This window comes from Chiroxiphia lanceolata, chromosome 5 (assembly GCF_009829145.1).
Source record: "Chiroxiphia lanceolata isolate bChiLan1 chromosome 5, bChiLan1.pri, whole genome shotgun sequence".
Taxonomy (NCBI): domain Eukaryota; kingdom Metazoa; phylum Chordata; class Aves; order Passeriformes; family Pipridae; genus Chiroxiphia; species Chiroxiphia lanceolata.
The window spans coordinates 55,353,778-55,377,124 of NC_045641.1; the positions used below are offsets into that span (position 1 = coordinate 55,353,778).

Sequence of the window (23,347 nt, forward strand, 5' to 3'; positions counted from 1 at the left end):
TTTAATTCTTCAGCTTTCATTAAGGATTAGTCTTTGCTAGGAACAGGTGCTGCTTTTTCTTCTTAACAGAGATCCATCATTAAAAAAATGCCAGGGTGAACATAAAGTTCTGATTAGCATCAAGATATGTTTGCAGTTTCATACGTGTTTGGAGTTATTTCTGAATAGTAATGAGTCTTTATCACTGCATCTTCTCTTCAGTAAAACAGGTCTGGTGACTACAACTTGGGAAAGATTGTATTTCTTCACTCAAGGTGGCAACTTGATGTGTCAGCCCAGGGGAGCAGTAGCTGGAGGATTGATTCAGGACTTGGACAACTGCTCTGTTATGGCTGTAGACTGTGAAGACAGAAGATACTGCTTTCAGATCACTACTCCTACAGGAAAAGCGTATGAGACAGGTTTTATTTGAGGACAGCCAGTCACACCTACCCCTTCAGATGCTCTTTTATGTAAAACATGCTTGGTGTAGTAGTAAAGCTTTTCTGGGTTTCCAGAAGGGTGTTTCCAAATTAAAAGCATGTTCCTTCCAATCCTCGCCCACAACTGCCTGAACAGCACATGTGTTATCTTTTAGTTGCAGCTTATTCGTGATTTGTGTTCCTTTGATGGAAATAGATATAAAGCTTGGTGATGTTATTATAAGCCTTGGAGTCCACTCTTAGCTTATACACACTATGCTTATATTCCAGGGGTATAACCCTTCAAGCAGAAAGCAAGAAAGAATATGAGGAGGTAAAAATATTTTCTTAATGTTGTTACTGTTGTATACAAGTGAGCTTGAAGAGTTCAGTTTCATTTTTCCCTTCCAGTGGATATGTGCTATAAACAACATCTCCAGGCAGATCTATCTCACTGACAATCCAGAGGTAAGAGCTTGTTTCTGTCTTTCAGTCCATTCCTTCCAACTTGCCTTCCCATTATTCTTTACATGGTAATGTAAAGTACGTGTGTAAAAGAGCTGTTCTGTCTTGTTTTCATAGGCAGCTGCAATCAAGCTGAACCAGACAGCCCTGCAAGCAGTGACTCCCATTACCAGCCTGGGGAAAAAACATGAAGTTCACCACCCCAGGTAATGTTCTCCCTTGCACATGTGCAGTTTTAACAAGCCTGGGCCTCTGTGGTCTCAAGATATCAGGATTGTCACTGATACCTGTAGACACAAGTCCAGGTCTCTGCAGGTAACACAGCTGTGAATATGGACACTGTAGGGCAGGGAGACAAATGGCAACCTATTGCTGAAAGTGAGCCCACACTCAGAGCTGATCTGCATTCAGGTTTAATATACCAGCACTTCATTTTTTTCCTAAATAATATTATGTCTGAAAACCCAAACCAACCAACCAGAGATTAATTATTTATTAGAGGTCTCAGTAACAAATCAGTAGGAAAATATCTTATTTTTGTGATTGTATAGTGGTTCTGTCCTGCTTTGGATTTTTGAATAATTTTGTCTGCCTTCCAGAGCAAAGGCAGGGTGTCACTGATTGAAACATATTTTCTTTTCCATTTTCACTTTAGCCAGACTATAAAGAATATGGAAAATGATAAAATAATTCCCAGTGAATCAGGTGACATTCAGGACTCCACACAACTCATTGCTCCTGGAACACCAATTCAATTTGATATCGTATTGCCTGCCATGGAATTCCTGGACCAGAATAGAGGCAGCAGGTATGGCCGAGACAGTGATCAATCACTTTAACAGTGTGATTTTAGGGGAGAAGATGAGGTATTGCAGTATGTGTTTGTGGTGACCAGAATCTGTAATTAAAGTTTTAATTCTTGTTTCATAGGCGTGCAAACCCATTTGGGGAATCTGAAGACAGCAGCAAAGATGAGGAGGAAGGTCAGTACTGTTTTTTCCCAGATAAAATTAGTCAGGATTTTAGGCTGTCAGCTACCCAGTGTCTTATAAGGAAAACAACTGACACCATAGAGCAGCGGTAACAGATCCATAGTACTGCTAAGGTAGTTACCTTTCAGAAGCCAGTCTTTTAAACAGTGCTACCTGTGAAAACAAACACCTTTTTTCAGTCCAAGCTGTATTCCAGATTAGGTTTATTTGAAGTATTTAAAGGCAAAAAGATTTTGTTTGCTTTTCTTTTGTCTTCTATTCTTTTTTTTTTTTTAAGGTAGCTTTTGACTTCTTTAGAAAAGTGGTTGATGGTACTCTGTTATAATTCTGTTCAAGTTTGAGGCTGCTTTGTAGCCATCCCTTACCAATGTGCACTTTGAGATCCACAGTGTAAATCTCCCAGAGGCCCAGCATAAAGCTCCTCTCAGTGACATGCCAGTGAAAGACAACAGTTCTGACCTTCCCTGAGCGCCTGTAGGGCTTGGCCCTGGCTGTTCTCATCTTTGTGCCAGTCACAAGCACTGTCTGGAACCCACAGCCCAGTCAGAAAACTACTCATAAGAAGAACCAAAGCAGAACCTACTGATGTGAGCCCTCCCCCTGCATTGTGAGTTAGGTGGGTTGCAAGGTGCAGACAGAGCTGTCGTGGCCTTTGAACAGTCACATTCAGCAGGACCTACTTTCCCTTGCTCACCACCAAGCCGTACAGGGAGCCTGAGCAAACAATGGCTTTGCTGCATAATGGCTGCTTACTTGTAAGTCAGTCTTACGTTGACAGTCAAGGAGCAAGGAAGGATTTAATGACAACCTCGTTGGACCCAGCTGCATGGGAGGTCAGAAGGATAGATGAAAGTGAAGAATGTACAAGGCTTAAAGTTTACGAGTTAATTTGACGGAAGCCAAGGCTTGTGCACAGTCATAAATTTATCACAGTTTATTTGCAGTTTATGTGCACCTGATAGCACAATGGGCAAGGGAATTTTACTAGCTAATCAAATAAATAAAAAAAGACCAGTTACACTTTTAAGGCTCCCAAGCAACTGCAGTCATTTCCTTCCCCACCTCCACACTGCTGCCTGTTCACGCACTGTTTAAAACTGGGTCAGGGCACTGTGTGGCTCATGGCAGGAAGCCACCGCTTGCAACGGTCACCAACCACAGGCTTACTGCTGAATTTCCAGAGTCAATAAAATAATTCCATAACTTCAGTTACTGGAAAATTGAAGTAGCACAGTGAAGGAAGTCATGCCTTTTGTCTTCCAGATTCGCTCCTGCAGCAGATGTTTGTAGTTCGGTTTTTAGGATCTATGGCTGTTCAGTCAGATGGCACATGTGAGGTGATTTATGAAGCTATGAGACAAGTCTTGGCTGCTCGTGCCATCCACAACATATTCCGTATGACTGAATCCCATCTCATGGTCACCAGCAAGAACTTGAGGTACTTGTCAACATTCTGTTCTCTTCATACAACTTGTGATTAAAAGAGTATTTTTGGGTTTGTTTTTCCAAGGCATACGCTCTTTGAGGAAGCAAGATCCCCAGAGTCACTTTATTTAGAAAAAAATGTATCTTTTCTTATGCTGTAGGATCTAGAAATCATCCTCCTGACTAATTTGTAAGAACATCCTACCAAATTCTAGGAGATACCATGGGGCTATAAGGCCCCACAAAGATACACTCCCTTTAGCTGGGGTGTGTTTATGTCCCTCTGCATTATGTGTTAGCCCATGCACTCAGGATCCTTTCTGAGTGAGTGATTCAGAAAGGTGCTCTGACTTGTACATGTCAGGCAGCTGAGAGTCAGGATCTAGAGTTGAGCTTCGCCAATCACAGATAAAGCATCTGATTCTGTATGTGTTTCCTCACCTGTAAAAGTGCAATAGTGCCTCCCCTTCTAAAAGCCCCTTGAAATTACCAAGAATCACTCTAAAATAATTTTCTTTTTTTTTCCCCTGCATGTAATTGTAGGTTAATAGATCCTCAAACCCAAGTTACACGAACAAGTGTAAGTAAATTTTCTTTCTGAACCCAGTTTTCCACTGACTACTCGGTCACATGCCCTTGACCAAGCAGACTGTATGCTGGTTAAAACAAATAAATAATTTTACTTTTCCAGTTTGAACTCACCACTGTGACACAGTTTGCTGCCCACCAGGAGAACAGGCGACTGATTGGCTTTGTGGTCCACCTCACTGAGACTCTGGGAGAAGAATCCATGAGCGCGTATGTTTTTGAGAGCAACACAGAAGGGGAAAAGGTTTGCACAACATTTAATAAAATACTTTATTTAGAAAACAGGTCTTTGGCTTCTTGGCTTACACATCTGGGAAACAGTGCTACAGAAGCAAGAGCAGCTCAATTTCTTGCCAAGAAAACACTTAGCATGCAAGCCTTTGATGGCTTTTGTCTAAAACGGACCAGATTTACTGATAATGCAGCAGCATGTACAACAAGGAAGCAAGAATGGGATTGCTAATACCAGAATTAAGAGAGAGAGGAAATTGTCTAGCAGCAGCACTAACAAAAAGGAATGTCAGCTATATTGAGACACGTACCTCTGTGAAACTTTCACAGACAAGGCAGCCATGCTGTGCTAACAGCACGGGGTGTTTGCTGCATGCCAAAACAACAGAAATAAGGAAGGGGGTGGAGAATTTTTGTCTTAACAGTAACAGCCTTACATGCACTCGCCCATGTTTGGAAATGAAGTTTGGTGAATAAAACTAATTGAGTACAAAGATTTACCAGCCTCAGTGAGCTCTGAAGCTGAATCCAAGATAGTTTTATTTTTCTGTAGTTAGCATGGCAAATTGGTATTCACCTCTGCTTTTAGGCCTGGATTTAAGACTAAGTCCTAATTAAGGAATAAAAAAACCAAACCAAAATTAAACTGATTGTTACATATATTTCTTCTTTTTAGATTTGCTATGCCATTAGCTTGGGAAAAGAAATTATTGAGGCACAGAAGGTAAGTTTGTTTCATTCCCATGGCTGTGTGCTGATACATCATGGTCTGCTTTGTGGGTACCTCTGGTGTGCATAAGAAAAAAGAACTACTACTTCTCCTAACGTGACATTTGCACAGACATTATTTGCAGACAGTATTTGACACAGCAAAAATAAACTCCAGTTTGATTTCTCAGTAGCATGACTTGAGATAAAATGTGCCGCCCCAAATCAAATTCAGAACTATACAAATCCACTTGTTCATGTTTGAAAGGGAGATGTGAGCAAAGTTTTCAAGAAAACAGACCAACTCTTTGGGATAAAGTGTAAAATCACACACATTGCTGTTTCACTTTTAGAAACTCATATTCTTTCCTCCCTTAGGGATGAAAAATCGAAGTGTTTTTCCATTCACAACAAATGGCAAAGTTATCCTGTCCCTTTGTAGATACATTTTATCTCTATAGAAGTGACATTAATACATTAATATTTGCTGTATATTTTTGCTGCTAAAATTTGAGAACAGGATGGGGGAATGAGCTTGTAGTCACAGGCAATAACCATGGGTATAACAAATAAATTATTGAGACAGTTATTTTTCTCCTTGCTTTTCAGTAACTAAAGAGCAAAATTAATTTTTTTTTTTATGCACCCAAGAGGTGTCTTTACTTAAGCAAAAGGTATTATTTATGTTTCAAATCTTTAGAAAAAGGTTGTCCAAAAAAAAAAAAAAAAAAAGAAAAAATTGCAAAACCTTGGCAAGAAGTACTGGAAATACTGGGAAACCTGTATTCTCAAATGCTGCTGCAACCTGCTGACCTCTCTTCTTTTTCTTCAGGACCCAGAAGCATTAGCTCAGCTAATGAAGTCTGTGCCATTAACAAATGATGGAAAATTCATGCTTCTGAATGATCTGTCAGAAGAGGATGGCACCGTGCATGAAGGAGGGGAAGAATCAGAGGCATGAAAAGCTCCTGTCACTTCCTGCAGCCTGTGTGGGAGCAGCAAAAGCAGGGAGTCATTTTGCAAGAATCTCTGGTTTTCAGTCACCTGCGCACACCCAAGGCCAGCTTCTCTTTTCCTGCGGGAGAGCACACGGCGTCTCTGCAGCAGAGTTCCCACTGGATTTCCAGTGGAACAACAGCAGGACTTGGCCTTCCAGGCATTTTGCATTTGTGAATGTGTAGGGTGTAGCTGTGTCTGGGAAGCTGACAATCTTCAGGAAACGTTTCAGCCCAAGCCCCTTGCTGCTGGCAGGAGAGCGCAGCTGTCAGCCACCGAGGGGTAACGGCATTTCTTCACACACACACACACACAGCAGCCCCCAGTTCCACTGAAATTCATGTGAGCTGTCAGCTCCTTTAACAAATATCAGGCCTCAACTTTCCTACCGTAGTCAATTTTCATAGTTTGCATGATTATGTGCATCTGAATGAAGGTTAAAAATGCACTATCTACTTTATTTCAGACGAAGTTATTTTTAGTCTAGTTGAAGTGTAACAAGATTTTGTGTTAGCCTATTTACAAAACAATTTGTTAAACACTAAATTTTTCCTATTAATATAATCTATTTTTATATTGCATCTAGAATAAGCTTACAAAACAAATCTAAGTGCCTACTCTTACCTTCATGGGGACCACACTCACATTCTGTAATTAAGTAATGGACATAATGTACCTCCTTGATTTATTATTCTAAATACCACTGACATGCAAACCTCAGAAGCAGTCAACAAATGTGGCATGTTAGTTATGTACAGTTCTTCTATGGTTAGGTTTCTTAAATATTAAGTTGCCAGAGATGGTAATAGTAAGGCAAATAAGTACTTTTATAGTAAGAATTCTTTGTATTTTTAACATTGTGGTAACGTGCAACAGCTGAGTCTACCAGCAATCTTTGGTTTTAAGAAACTGAGCAATAAAATGTTAGATAAGTCTACAATGCATTGACAAGTCTCATAGTACCTTCCTGAGATTAGATACTAGAGACCTTTGCTAATAAGTTTACATTTTTTTCCTTCCTGAAAACATGAGCAAGTGTACTTTGCAAGAACAAACAAAAATAAGCAAAAATAAACAAACAGCTGTTATGGGGGGAGGGGTGTAATCTGTAGCATAGTTTGTGTTAATCAAGATGAGGTATCTAGAAAAAATGGCTGAAATTCTTCAAACTTAATTTAACTCTTCTCAGTCACTTACTAGGAGAGTACATTTTCTGTAAGCAGAATCTGTGCAACAGTATCTGAAAGATCCCAGTTTGAAAGTGTTTGATGTAGAATAAATTTAATTTAACTGGTTACTGAATGTTTAAAAGAACCCTGGAAGAAACCTGTTAGTAACTGACACAAAAACTTCTTTATAAATAAAAGTTGAAGCTGTCTTATTAAAAACATTAACACCTGTTAACCTGGCGTTACTCAAGACACTAAGAATGAAGTTCTCAAAATTGCATTTATTAACACAGTTTTATGTACATGTTCTCTACTCACAAACGAAAGAGACTTAAGTAACAAAATACCCTTTTGTACAATGAGTTAGGAAACACTGAGTAAGTATTACATTTGGTCCTTTGTACCTGAGAAGCTGAAAACAGCTGTTGATGGATATCTGATGAAACTCAAATTTACTTCTGGTTACAGACTGCATTAGGACCTCCAGAATCTACCCTTCAGCACCAGCAGTTTGACCAGCTGGGTGCTGCTGGGGCCATCACTTGCCACCAGTCACTGCAAAGGCCTTGATCTCGGGGCTGGAAGGGAGCTGGGTGTCAGTGCTCTGCTCCCCCAGCCACCATCCTGTGAGGGGGACGGGTAAGGCAGCCCGGGGCTCCTGGCACAAATGGTACAGCACCATGCGGGAAGGAGGGTGCAAGACCTCTGGCAGAGCAGCTGCTGCCACTTCCACATGCAGCAGCCTGGTCACAAGACTGAACACACGAGGGCAATGGTGGCACCTGCCTGTGGGAGCCTGGCCTTCAGCCTGTTCCACCCATCCTGAAGGGGAAAAGACCTAGAGGTGTTTTATGTACCTGCAACACCTCATCATCCTCACTTACATCAGCCCTGGCAATTTCAAGTGAGCATGTCCAGTTTAGTTTGGGGGATATTTTGTTTTAGCTCCATCGTCTCATCTCCACATGACTGGTTAAGGGTCCATTTTGTTCCTGTAACTGGAACAGGAGGGCAAAAGCAATGAGAAGAGTAGTAGCACCACAGCATGAATTTTGCACCTGTTCCATATCCTTGTGGGGGGGAATAAAGGACGTAATGCAATTCAGTGTCACATGTGACACAGTGGTGGGTGTGACATCCAAACCCAGGACCCACCTTGTATTTCACACGAGGAAAGTCAGTCTGTGTGTATATGCTGCTACATGACAAAGAGAAAGAAGGAAATACAAACTACAGTCCTGTATTAGCAAGAATAGCTCTATTATCACTGTACATATTTGTGTATGTATATATTTTTGCCACATAGAGTATACATTCAGGTCTCCCAGATTGAACAAGCTTCTATAAAAATAGGCTGTCTTTCCATCACCAGAACCAAATTAATTTGTTGACCACTATACATTAACACAATACTGAGTTCACCTTATGTTCAACAGTCTGACCTTTCCAAGATAGTGTGTTTCCAAAAAAAAAAAAAAAAAATGGAGAAGGGAGAATACAAACGCAGATTAGAGTGTGGGTCTCGTCTCGACTGCACACAGCAACCTAGTGAGGCCATCCTGGGGGAAATGAACACCACCTGCATGTGATTCTGCCACTGCTGTGGAAGAAGGAAAGGTAGTGTTTGGCCATTCCACTCCAAGACTTCAGATGAGAGAGGAATATGGAAGTATGTGCACAGCTACTGCAGCAGTACGGAAATGAGCAGCGAGAATGCTGATCTCGGCAGTGCTACTGAGCGTTCAGTGCGGGCACAGTTTGGTCAAAAAAGAAAATGTACACAAATTAAAAAAGAACAAAACTGTATCAAAGTAAAAAAAAAGCAAAAATATAAATCAAGTAATGCAGCATTCTTTAGGGCAGTTATAATGAATAAAAAACCCCCAAACTTTAATGAGCCCAGCTGATTTTAACAGTCCAGGAAGCTTCTCTGTCATGTTTTCAGAACCAACAAATAGAACTTTCATATCAGTCTGGTCTTTCCAGTTGTGACAAAACATTCATCCTTGCTGTCTGAATGCTGAAGTGACTGGCAGGAAAGGGTGAATCAGAAGTACATCAGGAATTGTCTTAACTAGTGACCCAAGAGTGGGTGGAACAATTTGAGCCATTAAAACAAGTATTAAAGCAAGTATGGTCTAAAAACACAGTTAATAGTGTCAAAAAAAACCAACCCAAGGGTAATTCTCAACTGAACTGCCTAGAGTAGGTTATTCTAGTTAGTAAGACCTAGAATTTTATGTTCTGGGAGATTAAAACACACTTGTATCTTTTAATGAAAGTTGTGTTTTCTTTTAAGCTAAGTCTAGCTACTTAAGTTAGGAATCTGAGTAACTCTTGCACAATCTAGAACCTCTACTTGCAGGCATGAACAGATGTTATATAGAGTTCTCACAGTGTTCAGCAGCTTCTGAGCCTGCAGTGCAAGTATTGTTAATAAAGAGGCATGTAAGACTGTATGAACAACACAGACAGTACAACAGACCTACAAAGGCTGGAAATACAGAATTGAGGTTGAAACTTGCAATTAGGCACAACATATTCATGAACTGTAAGATCACTTAATAGTTACAGACACCCATCACAGTGTCTGGTCATAAAAGGAAGAGCTGATTGTGGTTCTGTCTTGGCTCTGGATCTCCTTACTTCTGTGGATGCAAATCAGACCTTCGGTATGAAATGAGAAGTGATTTGTCATGTTAACTTTTCTGGTTTTCCCATTCTTTGATAAGGAGATAAAAACAGCAGGGGAAAATAAATGCCTGACAGGATCTTTAGTTCCACAGTACAAATACTAGCTATAGTAATAATAAGGGGGTTTGGAATAAAACAGCAGTAAGGACTTCCATTTTGTGTAATAGATTTAACATACATTCACAAGGTACACTGTTAAATCTACAGTGTAATCTGTGACTGTATTAAATGCAGCAGGACTGCACAATAACATGTCTGAATTATTTTTTGGACAACAGATACACACAATATCTTGATTCAAATTGTTTTCTGGTTGAAGAGATGCACCAGTTCAAATCTTGGACAAAACAGCCTGTGAGTTTGTTTGTGGGGTTTTTTTTAATGCTGTGTTAGAGATGCAAGAATGCATCTAGAAATTAATAAGGGTTTTTTTATCTGCACATTTTAAAATAACTACCTCCAAGGGCAAATAATTTTATATAATTATTTTCAATCTAAAGAAAGTGCTGTAAATAATGCAAACTCCTGAAAAATAGGAGTTTCTACAAGGAATATAGACAAACACAGACCTAGCCTCACTGGATGCTAGCATACTACTGTACATTTTCTCTTGGGTTTAACAAAGCAAGTAAATCAACTCTAGAGCTTTTACCCCTACAGAGTGTTACTGATGATGACAAGAACACGAGTTATTTGAGTAAGTAATCACCACTCGTACCAGCCATGTCATTTCACAACAGGCTCTGCAGGCGTAGAGTTGGAAAGATCTCCACTGCTTGTTTTACCAGATTCTTCTACAAAAATAAAAAAAGACATGGATCATGTTTAACATTTTAATCAAAGCATTAAAAAACTTTAGCATATATATATTATGCTGATGTCATAACAAGCCTTGATGCAGTATTTCATGGTCAGTATATGTAAAGTGACCTTACAGCACAAAGGGTCCTGGCCCTAAGAAGAAATTTATATTTGGGGTGAAAGGTTCTTCAGTCAGCAGTACTTGTCTAGAAGTTACACATACTCCCTCACACATTTTGCAGAGTCCAAGTCCAAATGTCACAGTAGAAGGCAAAGATATTACAGTGTTCAAAACTTTCCACCCTGGTATGCGTTTCAAGCTTTTCTCATCACAAAACACATTTCTTGGAGAACTGAACAGGTATCACAACAGTGAATATTCATCCTAAAATTTAATTAACTGATGTTCTACAGAATGCTTTCCTACAGACACCAGAGTAGCATGTCTATTCTTACCACAATGCTTGGAGTTCTTTCGCTTTTTTTTTTTTTTGAGTTGAATGATTATTTGAGCAACTTCACTGAATATGATCGAATATAAATTCTTGCTAAAAGATTTCTTTCTTTACAAACTGTTTTCCTAGTGCAGAAGAAAAATAGTCTTTTCCTCCAGTGACTGTAATCACACAGGCCACTTATACTTTTGATAATACTACAGTGGAAAATTATCTACCAATTCAATTTTTAATACACTGCTATCTGAGTTTCTAAGTAACTTGTGACTGAACTGTATTTCTGTATCTTCATGCTTAGAAGCACTGATTTCTTTGGAAAGAATTTTCCCATACCCAAGAGAATCTTTCAGAATTCATGAGGGAGAATATACAAGCAAGAATAATAAATGCAAGAGACCCATGGTACCTAGTCAAGAGACCATAACACAAAGTAGGATCTTAACCTTGGAATATATAATTCAATGGGAGACAAAACATATCATAAACATTCAAATACATACAGTAACTGCATCATCTGCCTCTGTAAGTTGAAAAACAGCTGGTAAACAACAGGTGAAAAACACCACTTTATGTCACACCAGCTAAGGCTGTACAGTAAAAGCTGTCATTGTCACCATTGGTAATTGAGGGGGTAAGTATGATGCTGAAGTTGCTGAACTTCATATTACTGCAAGTATATTCTCCCTGTCCCAGACTTTTTGGGGTTTGTTGGGTTTTTTGTGGTGTTGCTTTTTTTCTACACCCCAGAAGCCGAGCTTGAAATTCACCTGTTCCAAAGAAGGCCTTCATGAGTGGTTCTTGACTTCTCTATCACCCTTGGCCCCACAAATCCCCTTCTGAAATACTGAATCAACCCATCAGCAAGAAAGCAGCTATGGAAAAAAGAAAAAAAAAGCACCCTACCTACTAAGTCCCACACTCTCATGAGCCAAAATGTTCTATGTGTAGCATTTGCTCACCTTCTTTTTCTTTCTTTTCCTGGCTTTCTTCAGCTGCAGTTTTATCTGCTCTGAAAAAAATTCTTGCACTACTTAGTGAAAAATAAAGGAGTTCAAATTCCTAAGGGAAAAGATAAAGAAGAGGAGCATCAGTGTATCAGAAGAATAAATTTGCAGACAGATACCAATGGGATTTTTCAGGAGCATTTTAGGCAACTAGATTTCAGTATCTTAAATCTCTTAAATGCTCCTGAAAAAAAAAAACCCAAAAAAAACCCAAAAAAAAACAAAACAAAAAAAAACACCAAAAAACTTTCTCCATTCATACCTTATTCATATGCATTTTACAAAGCAAATGTCAGCCCTTCCTTGAAAGGGCAACTTAGGCAAAGCAGCATCACTGCGACCTTGATCAGTTTTTGAACAAGGTTCAGTGATGAGTTTTCTTAACACAGAGGACCAAACACAGTGCACACTCCTGGGAATCATGAGAACATACAGGGCTTTATCTACTTCAACAACAGACAGAATGTAACCATGGGCTGTATAAATAGTCAACTACAGATTTGTCCCATAGCCTTCTCAAATCAAGACAGAGAAAGCACCACACCACAGAGCTGCAATGCTTCAAAATTCAAATGGATCTTTCCTCCAGCTGACAGCTAATGCATCATTCAACTTAGCAGCTCAAACTTAACACACAGGCAACTCTGAGGGTTCACAGTGTTATGTAAAATCTTTTTACACAAAATTTAACCCAAAAGTTTTTCTCTCCTATTTAAGCTAATTTAGAATTTAGCTGCATTAGATTTCAAACTCCATGGGACAAAGAATTCCATTCAACTAGGTCTTCCCACTCCACTCAAATATCACAAACACTGATGACTTCTCCTTTGGATCACACACCTCAAGTGTTTATATTCGTTTTGCACTGTTGCTGTAGACAATGCTTTGGTTTTTGTTCTCTGGGAGATCCGTCAGGAAACAGATTTGTGATGAACAAGTGCTGAAGTCAATAAAGAACAGAATAGAGAACTAGGCCAATGCTGTACCTGTAAACAAACTTCCAGTCGCTTGTGGGTAAGGTTCATAGTTTGTAGTAGTTTTTCATCTTGATTAGTGGACTGCACGTTCTGTTGCTTAGCTACTGCTCTTATTTCCTTCACATACTTTTCTCTAACAGACTGGAACCAGTGCAGAGAATCAAACTCCTGGTATTGATCCAAAAGCTTCAGAATGTAAGCCACACCTAGTCATTAACAAACCACGTACCAAAGTCAACATGCAATTTGCAAAACATTTTGTGGATCAGCCCAAGCTGATAATTCCCCCGCAAATATAATTTAAATTGCAGTTAATTTACAATTAAATTTATCAGATCAGGGAAAAAAAGATAATCACACTAAGGAACAAGCTTCAGTTTTCTAACACCTTACAACTCCAAATACCTGCATTCCTTCTCATCTGGCTGAGATCCACAGAAATTTGGAAACACCAGTATATGATAAAACTGTCTGCTTCCATACACAGCTATTCCATGCTCAAGAGTTTCTGAACACAACCATAACCCTCCAATTCACTGTGCTGACGCCAAGACAAATAAAATTTAAATGACGGAATTTTTAATTATGGGAACAGTCAAAGCATAAACAAATCTTTTCTTGCAAATATCCATTATGTTGCCTTACTAAAGGCTACTGAGTGTGCTGCAACTTACCCATGGCAAACCCATCATCAGTGAAAGCCGCTCCACTTTTGTTCTTCTTATTCAATTTCTCCTTGCAACTGATTGAATGCTCTACAAAATTGACGGTCTGAAAGAGTGAAAAGCTGTCTTGGAATCACAAAGAGAGACTCACAAATTTCATAAGATGTTCACACACATTGTGCTACCTATGAATATAATTGCATGCCCAAAGCTGTGCTAACTGTGTGGCCCATCCCTATGCATTTTTGTACTAAAACTTGTCCTTTTTCTAGATATTTTTTTTTTTTTGGAAGAAAGTAAGTAAAGCTTTGGAAAACATTTGCATATGTGTAAGTAAAAAAAAAAAAAGGTAGATATTAATGTTCACTGTTCTTTTCAGATTCTGTTACTTCATATTCTCTTGGTGATTACTAGAGGCAAACATATGAACAAGTAAAGAATAATTAAAATAGCCCAGGTTCCTGGAAAGCTTAAAATAAAATAGTCTTTTAAACCAACTGCTGCTATTTCACTTTGTTTAGAAAACTGTAGAAATATTCCAGTAGTCCTAAATTTACAATGATGTTGTACAATCCAGTGATTGGTATGTGTTTGAACATGCAATAACTACTCTTGAGACACGGAAATGTGAGTAAATTAACTTCCTGAAAACCTATGACAGTTTCAAGTTTAACTACACTGAAATGCCTTTTCAAAACTAAAATGGATGGTATATTCCTGAAACCGTATTTATCACAAAAAATTTCTCAGAAGAAAAAAGAACAAAAGTATTTGTCATGAGCCTTTATTTTTCCTCACTTCTATGACCATGACATACCTGTCCTCTCACAGTCTTAAGTTTATGGCTCATTGACACTACTGAATTAGTTTCTAAAATGGGATGTTACATATCAATCTGTCTAGATCATTTTGGCCTTTAAACTGAACTGCTTCCAAATGCTCAGAATGCTGGACTCAAGTGTGCATCACTTCCATTCAGCTGATCTCTTTCTAAGCAAAGCTTATTGGCAAGAGCGGGTCCAACTGCAATGGAGAGGGCCCCAATTTTAGTGCATTAGAACATGATACTAAAAGAGCCTAAAGATGCAGAAAGAGCAGACACACGAAGAACATGGTTTTAAACTCACTTGGCTTCTCCAAATTTCATTCAAGGAGAAGTAGCTTTTCTACAAGCACCTTTTTAGTGCTAGTATGTGAATTGAGGTAAATAAAGAAAAACATGGCTTTGGACAACTATCAACAAAACCACGCTCAAAACAATAACTCTAATCAGGGAAGAAAGTAGAATATGATAGTCAACAGTCTAGTACAAAATATTTAAACACAAACCCGATCTGATAAATTTCTTTAAAGTAAGTCCTGGTACAATGCAAATACTCACCAGTGGGGGAACAATTATGTAGAAGTTCCGCAAATGCATGTTCTTTGGACTGCGGAATTCCGGAGCAAATACATCCACAAGCATTTTGAAGTACTCTGTTCCTTCTGCAAAGTTACGTGTGAGGTCACTGAGCACAGAGTCCAACTGCCTGCAGAGGGTAAGCAATGTGTTACCTGGTTTCTGCTAGAAGTTTCTCTGCTTACTCACTTCTTGGGATAACAACCCTCTCTTCACCCTTTGCTACGTCCACAGTCCAGTATTTGGAAAAGAGTACCCTTCCTCCACAGCCAATCTGAATCAAGTTTTTTGATTTAATTTCCTCAAGAAAGCTCTATGAATAGAATATTTGCATTTTTTCTACCTGAGGCCCCGCACATTCTAAAAGCAGAATTCAGACACATGGTGAAGAAAGCTTGTTAGCCTTTAACAACAAGGATTTCATCAGGACACCAGCCTCTAACAGTCTGTTAGTTCCAGTGCCACTTTGCATTTTCAAAACAACTCCTTCTGTTTTCTCTGCTTTGAAGCAAAAATTTTTGCATAAAGGCAGCTAAACTTTTAACACACACACATAATACCTGCATTTATAGACATAAAATTAAAATTCTCTCATCCCATCCCTGCCCCAGACCTCAAAGGCATGATGTCAGTGTACCTCGCTGCTTTTCGTGTTTCTTCTGAGAGTCCTTCTTCTTTCACCAGCTCTTCAAAGTTAACAATATCCTCCAGATCAGGAACAAACCTGAAAACTTACTTTGTTAGGATTATGCTCAACTGTCTATGTTCATTGAAGTATCTACCCCTAATTTATAATTCAGTTAATTTAATCTTCTTGGCTTGAACTACTTACTTCAAGTTATATCATATCTGCCATACCATTTTCATCCAGGCACTATTAGCCTCACTTCTAAACACATACACACCATTATCTGTACTTCTCCTTTTACTGGACTACCATCTCCTCTGTATCTTTTGATGCCCTTAGTAACTAAGTTTAATATTAATTTGCAAAAAACCTATTTCTTACTATGTAAAAGTCACTATGTTTTGATAACCTTCTATAAACACAGACAATATCTATACAGAAAAAAGACAGTTTTTCCAAGTTCCTCAAGGCTTGTATTATTTTTCCTTAATATGCCCTTGAAGTGATTAACATCAGAAATTACTGACTTAAAGACTAACGTCTTATGTGTACATTCTATTAACTTTTTTCCAGGGTTCTTCCATAGAATTTCTTTTATTTTTAGTAGTTTATGGCAATGATTGTACAGTTCTGAATTCCAGCACTGTCTGATAATTCCTCTTGAATGAAAGCATATAAATAGACCTTTTCAAAATGTATTGGGGATGGATAAGAATCTAGGGAATACCAACAAGAATAGGGAGCAAAGGAATGAGGAGGAGTAAACAGAAAAATGAAGTATTTGTGGAAGTACCTAATTGCACTACTACAGCAGTGAAGTCCACCAGATCTTATCATTCGTACATAACCCATAGCGTTGCCTTTAAAAACAAGAAAAAACAAAGAAGCAATTTGAAATTACTTAAATACACACACACACTTTTCATAGCTCCTATAAGCTCTGAAATGTAAATTAATATAATACTTTAGCTGGGTATATGGCCATTTTTTTAAGTACATGAACTTAACAGTTTCATGTTTTTACTAGCAAATACACTCAATATGGATAAAAGTCAGTTCCATTAACATAAAGAAAAGAGCTGAAAAGGGAAGAGGAATGTTTGCAAGCTGTAAGTATATTTTGGATTGAGACATGCAAATGACATTACTGTGTAATTAGATGAGAGCATTTATTTAGCATGGGCTACAAATGAACTACTTTCCATCTGACTGAAATTAAATGTAGGTTTAGCCTGAGCTAAAAGTTCAGCTACTAGGCCATGAAGATCTCTTTCACATTTATAACATCTTAGATAGCATTTCATACCAATTTGACTTATGAGTTGCCTGAACTGGTCAAGATAGCTCTGGCCATCCGGGGTTATTCCAAGTTTTCTGATGCCACGGTTGAATTTATCTGCTCTTTCAAAGGGATACTAGAAAAATATTTTAGAATAATTTGTAAGAATAATTACTTATCATTAGGAAAAAAAGTATTCATCATATCAATACAATTCTATTTGCAAAGTAGTCTTACTTCACATCTACAGCTTCATTTTTTTTATAAATTATACACCTGTTTGTCTGTATTACATGACAAAAGTCATTTGGCTAAGTCATTTCTGCAAGTTGAGAAGTAAAATAGAAGTGTTACTGAGAACAAGAAAGTATTCCTAAGAGAAATAAGCACATGACATACAAAGAAGCCAGCAGTCCATTTTACTAAATACATAGGCTTCAAATTTTTCAGAAATCAATTTTCTAGCAGGGAAAAATCAGACCCTCATCCCCAAATCCTGACATATTGGAATGAGTACTACACGTTCACATCATTTTAGATTCAATTTGAATAAGTTTATTATTCAAACCCGACAACTGTTAAGCATGTTTTGGACCAGAAATTTAGAAGCTCCAATAAACTACTACCCCATCAAATCATCCTTTTCAGGTCACTGGGAGAATGATTTTAGCCAGCCTCACGTTTACAAAGCAGACAGAATGAAACCAAGCCATCCTGAATACAGACATTTGTAACACTGCATTTTGCTAGGACAAAAGATGTCACTTTGTATGGAGATACACAAATAATAGGAGTGTTATGGTTTGGTGCACCTTCAGACACATAAAAGTAGCACTTCTTATAGCCAAGTTACTCTCAAGCCATCAAAAACTACAATACCTTGTGATCATTTTGATCCTTGACTTCCCTGAAGAATCTGATGTCTTTGATAAGTCTGGATTTGATATGTTCATCATACATGAACTGGCTAAAAATATAAAACTTTTTCCTCAAAAATTGGTAAGTGAAATTTACCTAGAGGACAAAAAGAAAAAAAACAGTCATATCAAGAAAGTTAGCAAAGTAACAAACACACCTAACAGCCTTTTTTCAGAAGATGCCTGAGTAACTTGTACTATAAGTTCTCAGCATATTTTTTTAATTTCACGGGTTTAAAAGAATAAAAAAACCCATCCTCCTGGAAGGCCTACTCTCTTTCTGGAACGGCAGAGGGATCAAGGGACAAGTTCACTATTTCAATGGATGACATAACCATTAGTTTGTCTGGAATATCCTGTAACTGTCCTTTTGAAGTAACACAAACATTCCAAGTTGAAATGGGCGGACATGCTCAACTTCTTCAGTCAAGGCACAGAATCTGCATAACCTCCTGACACACCTTTTTCACTTCCTCAAAGTTTTCTAAAACACTTTCCCATAAGGCAAAAGTACATTTCTACCCTACATATTTCAAGACTTCTCTATCTGCATAAATAAGCTTACTCACAATCAGAAGTGAATAAATCTAGTACCAGGAAATGCAAAAGCACTTGAGAAACTGAAGCCCCCACTCTCAGAAGAATAGTGCAAAAAACCATTAAAACCTTATTTTTCTAATAATTTCCACTTTGAAAGTAATGACTTGAGAGTGGGTTCACTATTTCAGCAAGGTTCTTTTTTTTTTTTTTTATAGGGTCAGAAGAATAGAAAAAAAAAAACCAAACAGCAAAGAGGTAAAAGTTAAGCAGCAGACTGGAAAGCATCAACCTGAAAATATCTTTGGCACTGTATGGAGATTATCACATTATTAAAACTGAACAATAACAAACTAATAGGAGATGCAGGATTTTGGAGGCTTTCATGCACAATTAAAAAAAATAATCCAACAATAGTGCAAAAGATACTCACTGTTGTGTTCATGATTCCTGTTCCGTGAGTTCGAATTGAATTAGCAATGTGCCGGATATTGATGGTGTTCAAGTGTTTGTTATTACTTGTTCTTTCAATGAAGATCTGGGAGGCACAGAGGGAAAAAGAAAGTTAATTACTCAAAACTGGTTCTGTGATATATTATCAATCTAAGTAGCACATATTCTGTTTCTGAAAGCAGCTGATAACTGGTGATTAGGGAAAGAACCAAAGAAATGCAGCATGCACAAACTTTCTCTGGTAGGTTCTTCCAATTTTTACAGAGCTGTGACTCAACAATTCCAAGGCAGATGTTCCACTCAGACTCCCATACTTATTGAGACTATATCTGACATTAAGCAGTCTAAACTCTTTTGGCACCTGTTTGTACTTTTGGCCCTACTATTTACCATGGCAACGAGTTCCACTACTGAACTTTGTGCTATGAGAAAAAGTACTTCCTTTTCTTTAAGAAAGCTGCTCATTTTTGTGGTGGGCCCCTCATTCTCACACTGTGAGAAACCCCACAGGTTTGTTCCCTGTAGATGTTCTCCATGTCATTCACTGTTTCATCTCTCCAATAACACGTTTTCAGATACCCGTTTTACAAGTTCAAAAATCACATATTTAGTATGTCCTCATAGAGCAGTCAATTATCCTTGCTGCCTTGTAGATTCACTGGAAAATTGACATGGAGTGATCCTACTGGCACATCATATCCAAAATATGCTTACACAACATTCTCCATGACCAAGCTACAGTATCCCCAAAGACATTTTTCTAGAGCAGCAGTAGCCATTTTACAGCTTGTCACTATGTATATTCAGCCTAGGTTTTCCTTACATGTATACTACTCTAGATTTCTCAACCCCCTCAAACTGGAGCCAAATGTCAGGAAAAGGATGGGATATACCTTACCTGATTATTCAGATTGTAGAGGTAGCGGGATACAAAAACGTGAATATTTCTCATGATTTCCAAAACATCCAGACCCTGAAACAACATTATTTATTGAGAATTACTATGATAAAACTCCTCAAGAACATGTCTAACCACTAAGGTGCAAAAATACTAGTTTTTGTTGTTCCTCGAAGATGTTTTAGGAAGCAATGTTTTCCTTTGCAAAATGAAGAATCTCTTAATTTTTGTTCAGTGTCTGCAAGATAATGCTTAGAGGAGATAAAGCAACTCAGCCCACATTTTAACATTTACACTCCTGCCTGTTTTTTTCCAGCTTCTCCTGAAAGTAAGGAATCCCTCAAGTCTATTCCACAAGGCCCCATTACAAAAAAAAATTTGGCTGTTCTCAGATTCCAAATGGAATCTTGCCTTAGAGATATCTACAGACATATAGAGACACAAGCAACTAAGTACTTTTTTACACTGTTTTGCCCAATCTGTCTAGGAGACTGAAGTTTTCTATTTACAATACAAATTTTACAGTTGTTTTGCTTGAAGGAGTCCCTTCATTATCAATGTGCATGGAGAGCATGCTATTTAATTTATACACCCTATTTCCAGTTGTGCCATGGATTTTATCAGGATTTTGCTGGGGCTGGAGGGTTATGGAGTGTGAGCTGTATTTGTTTTGAAGTAAAGCTTATATCAGAATGAATGTTATGAAATCAATGTTGTGAAATTATTTAATTCTTTGTAACAATGTGTTGGCCAAATATTGCCAATAGAAAGCCAAAACCAGAAACAGAAACTGATCTACAGCACTTTTATACCAAAAAGCAGCTAGAATTGATAGTTCTGTGCCCTCCTTCAACTTAGGAAGACACAGTCATCATGAACATTAGAAAAAGAAAGAGGTGATATTTCTACAAGCTTTCACCAATGTGCTAATCCAAATGAGGGAATGAAGCTAACTGCCAAATGTGTCCAAGATACTAAAACTCTTAAATGGAAGTCTTCAGAAATATGCAATTTGTAGACCCTATAAAAGTGAATAAATTCCCCATTAACTTGATGACACTGTAACTTTATTTTGTATGTAACCACGTTTAGCAGTTTTGAGGAGGCTGTAAGTCATTCTCCTATTAGTCTAAGCACAAGTGTCCCAAAGTCCTCAATGTCCAGCCTGTGAAACAGTTTCTCTTGATGATCACTAAGGCAAATCTGCTGAGAAGCAAGCAGTAAACCAAGGAAAAGACACACCATGCAAAGGTCATTCCAGACTTGTGACAGTTGCTTGTCAAATTGCTGACACTGAATCTTCAAGAAAACATTCTCTGACTTTGCATACTTGACTCATTTCATTAATCTTATGTTAAAAAAATGAATCATACAAGTCCAACATGAAATTTACTGATATTGGTGTGATCTCCTAAAGTAGGTAAAGATCCTGTCTCACGAGTCAACCAGAAACTAAAGGTCACTTTTTCCAAACAGTTCTCTATTCTTGGGTACTTTAATTTCAATCAGTCCTTTGAACAGCTAGCTAGTGTGACAGTGGAATGGAACAAATTATACCCTGTGGGCACTGTACCTGCTCCAGAGTCTGGCTGGGAAGATGTGCCTCAGTCATACTTAAACCATAGCGCTGCGTTGCCAGGTTTCTCATTTCACTGTAGGTGGCCCAGTCATGAAGAGCTACGGTCGTTAAGTTGTAGAAGGTCTTGTCCAAATAGTGGGTTACATATGCTGTAAACACATAGAAGGACGAACCAAAATAATACCACCTATTTACTTAGGGAAGTGTGGAAAAAAGTGAAGAGATATACTAAGCCAAAGTATAACAGAGATGAAAATAATAGAAGAAAACGTGTAACTCCTCACCTTTTATGTCAATGAATCGATTGAAAAAACGTATGGGGTTCAGAAAGAAGAAGTGAGCTAAATCCTTCATACCAACTCTGAAGGGGTTTCTGTCATCCAGCTTTAGGTGTGTATGAACTGATAAGCGTAGGTCCTTCTCTATCTCTTTACACAATTTGTCCAGCAAGTGCTATTAAGGAAAGTTAGGAAAAACGTAAACAAGCACAAACCAAAAAACAAAACCAAAAAAGTCATGTTCAGTATCCACTTAAAATGCTCTGTTAGCAGAATCAAAATTTCTCTCCACAGATACATGGACTGACTAAACTACTGACAACAGCTTTGCCTTGGCAGAGCTACACAAGTCCAAGTGAATCAACACTTGGGAGCCAGAAGGATATTTATTGCCTGTGTTCTTGTTCTAGTACACTATAGCAAGAAAAAGCTATACAGCTCAGAAAAGGCAAAGGTTTAACTACCTAGTGCCATATTTTGCATGACTAAAATTTCCATGTAGGAGTTTAACGAAATTTAAACTTAAGTATTCTCACTTCTCATCTTAAGGGGAACTAGGCTGAGGGCTGTCTATCTAAATAGTAAGACCTAATTCAGCGAGGAAGAGTCTTGCAATAAGCAATTTGGCCTGAATGTCTGAAGAATATGTAATGTTTGGTTTTGAAACAGTCAAATAAAAACAGTGGTTCAAAGGTTAAAAACCAGGATTAAGGAAATGCAAATTTTCATTTTCTTTCTGTCAAACCTTCTTCATAATTCTAGATAATAATTCACTCAAGAGGCCATCTACATTTGCAGACTGTTCACTACTAAAAGCCATGCATACTAAAAACAGTAGCACTTATCTTAGGCATTCATTCAAGCAGAAGCTAATCTGACAAAAAGCACTCCTCTGTCTGCACAGTCAAATCTGTAACTGAGGTTTTGCTAACTTATGTAATTTAGGGAGCATTATTTTCATGTTCCCAGCCAACAGATACCATTAACAACAGGTCTTAAATAACTGAAATCATCAGTCAAACTGAACACTTTCTTATTTATTAAAATACTTCACATCAATCTCAAAGTTCTCTGTGCTGTTTTTATTGATCATATCAGGTTTGGTATAGTAGATGCTAGCCTGTAAAGATATTCCAAGCTTAGTGGTGTCTTTAGTTTCCAATCACAGCAAATTACCTCATTGAGCACTTCCATGATTTCTTTGTCATAGCATTCCAGAAGCACCTCGTAAGATTCCAGGTGTCTTGCATGCATCATAGCAGGTACACAGTCCCGTAGTGCACTAAACATATACTGAAAAAAAATATTATGCTTAACAGACATGTCACCAGCATCTCAAATAATATTCAAAGCTAACAAAAATCAAAACCACTAGTCTCCCCATTTTTATTAAAAATGGACTTCATAAACCCTACTAAAGTTTCCTGTCCTTAATTGTACATCTGAAGTATTTATTTGCCATTGATTTGCTGACTGGAAGATCATATTTTTTAGCTATTTCACCAGAAATTATTTGCACTTTATTCATTTAAGTACTGTAACTGACCATGGCATGTACAACTCTGGAACAGATGATTGATTTTTATCAGGATTATCAAGCTAAAGCATAATTAATTTCCGCAGCAAACAGATAATATTTCAATGAGGGGAGGAGAGATGAGGGGTGGAAAAAGCTACAGGACAACTATCCTACACAGAATCACTGAACATAGTGATATGTGCTTTAGAAATATGTAACCACAATGAGGAACAAAGGCTTTTAGTGTTCAAGTCTGGCAAAGAGTGTTCATTTCAAATCAGAATGAATG

At 38.0% G+C, this 23,347-nt stretch overlaps 2 protein-coding genes across 7 annotated transcripts in view; one reads left to right on the plus strand and one right to left on the minus strand.

Annotated features, from left to right (window-relative positions):
* APPL2 (adaptor protein, phosphotyrosine interacting with PH domain and leucine zipper 2) overlaps positions 1-7,196 on the plus strand; it is a 33,591-nt gene extending 26,395 nt beyond the window's left edge. Inside the window, exons 11-21 of the mRNA XM_032687766.1 lie at positions 202-390; positions 693-735; positions 813-869; positions 984-1,072; positions 1,522-1,674; positions 1,797-1,849; positions 3,122-3,296; positions 3,827-3,863; positions 3,975-4,115; positions 4,779-4,826; positions 5,643-7,196. Coding sequence (XP_032543657.1) covers positions 202-390; positions 693-735; positions 813-869; positions 984-1,072; positions 1,522-1,674; positions 1,797-1,849; positions 3,122-3,296; positions 3,827-3,863; positions 3,975-4,115; positions 4,779-4,826; positions 5,643-5,771 — 1,114 coding nt within the window. The 3' untranslated portion in view covers positions 5,772-7,196. The remainder of the gene's footprint in view (positions 1-201; positions 391-692; positions 736-812; positions 870-983; positions 1,073-1,521; positions 1,675-1,796; positions 1,850-3,121; positions 3,297-3,826; positions 3,864-3,974; positions 4,116-4,778; positions 4,827-5,642) is intronic.
* WASHC4 (WASH complex subunit 4) overlaps positions 4,124-23,347 on the minus strand; it is a 43,028-nt gene continuing 23,804 nt past the window's right edge. For 2 of the 6 annotated variants that reach the window (XM_032687760.1, XM_032687765.1), the window contains 14 exons: positions 22,716-22,832; positions 21,546-21,714; positions 21,256-21,410; positions 19,683-19,757; positions 18,765-18,869; positions 17,757-17,891; positions 16,905-17,013; positions 16,392-16,458; positions 15,608-15,694; positions 14,953-15,100; positions 13,581-13,677; positions 12,916-13,112; positions 11,885-11,984; positions 7,241-10,463 (listed from right to left, as the gene is read on the minus strand). In XM_032687760.1, coding sequence (XP_032543651.1) covers positions 10,396-10,463; positions 11,885-11,984; positions 12,916-13,112; positions 13,581-13,677; positions 14,953-15,100; positions 15,608-15,694; positions 16,392-16,458; positions 16,905-17,013; positions 17,757-17,891; positions 18,765-18,869; positions 19,683-19,757; positions 21,256-21,410; positions 21,546-21,714; positions 22,716-22,832 — 1,629 coding nt within the window. In that variant the 3' untranslated portion in view covers positions 7,241-10,395. Of the gene's footprint in view, positions 6,052-7,240; positions 10,464-11,884; positions 11,985-12,915; positions 13,113-13,580; positions 13,678-14,952; positions 15,101-15,607; positions 15,695-16,391; positions 16,459-16,904; positions 17,014-17,756; positions 17,892-18,764; positions 18,870-19,682; positions 19,758-21,255; positions 21,411-21,545; positions 21,715-22,715; positions 22,833-23,347 lie in introns of those variants that run through there. The other 4 variants (XM_032687764.1, XM_032687763.1, XM_032687762.1 and 1 more) reach the window with 4 other exon arrangements.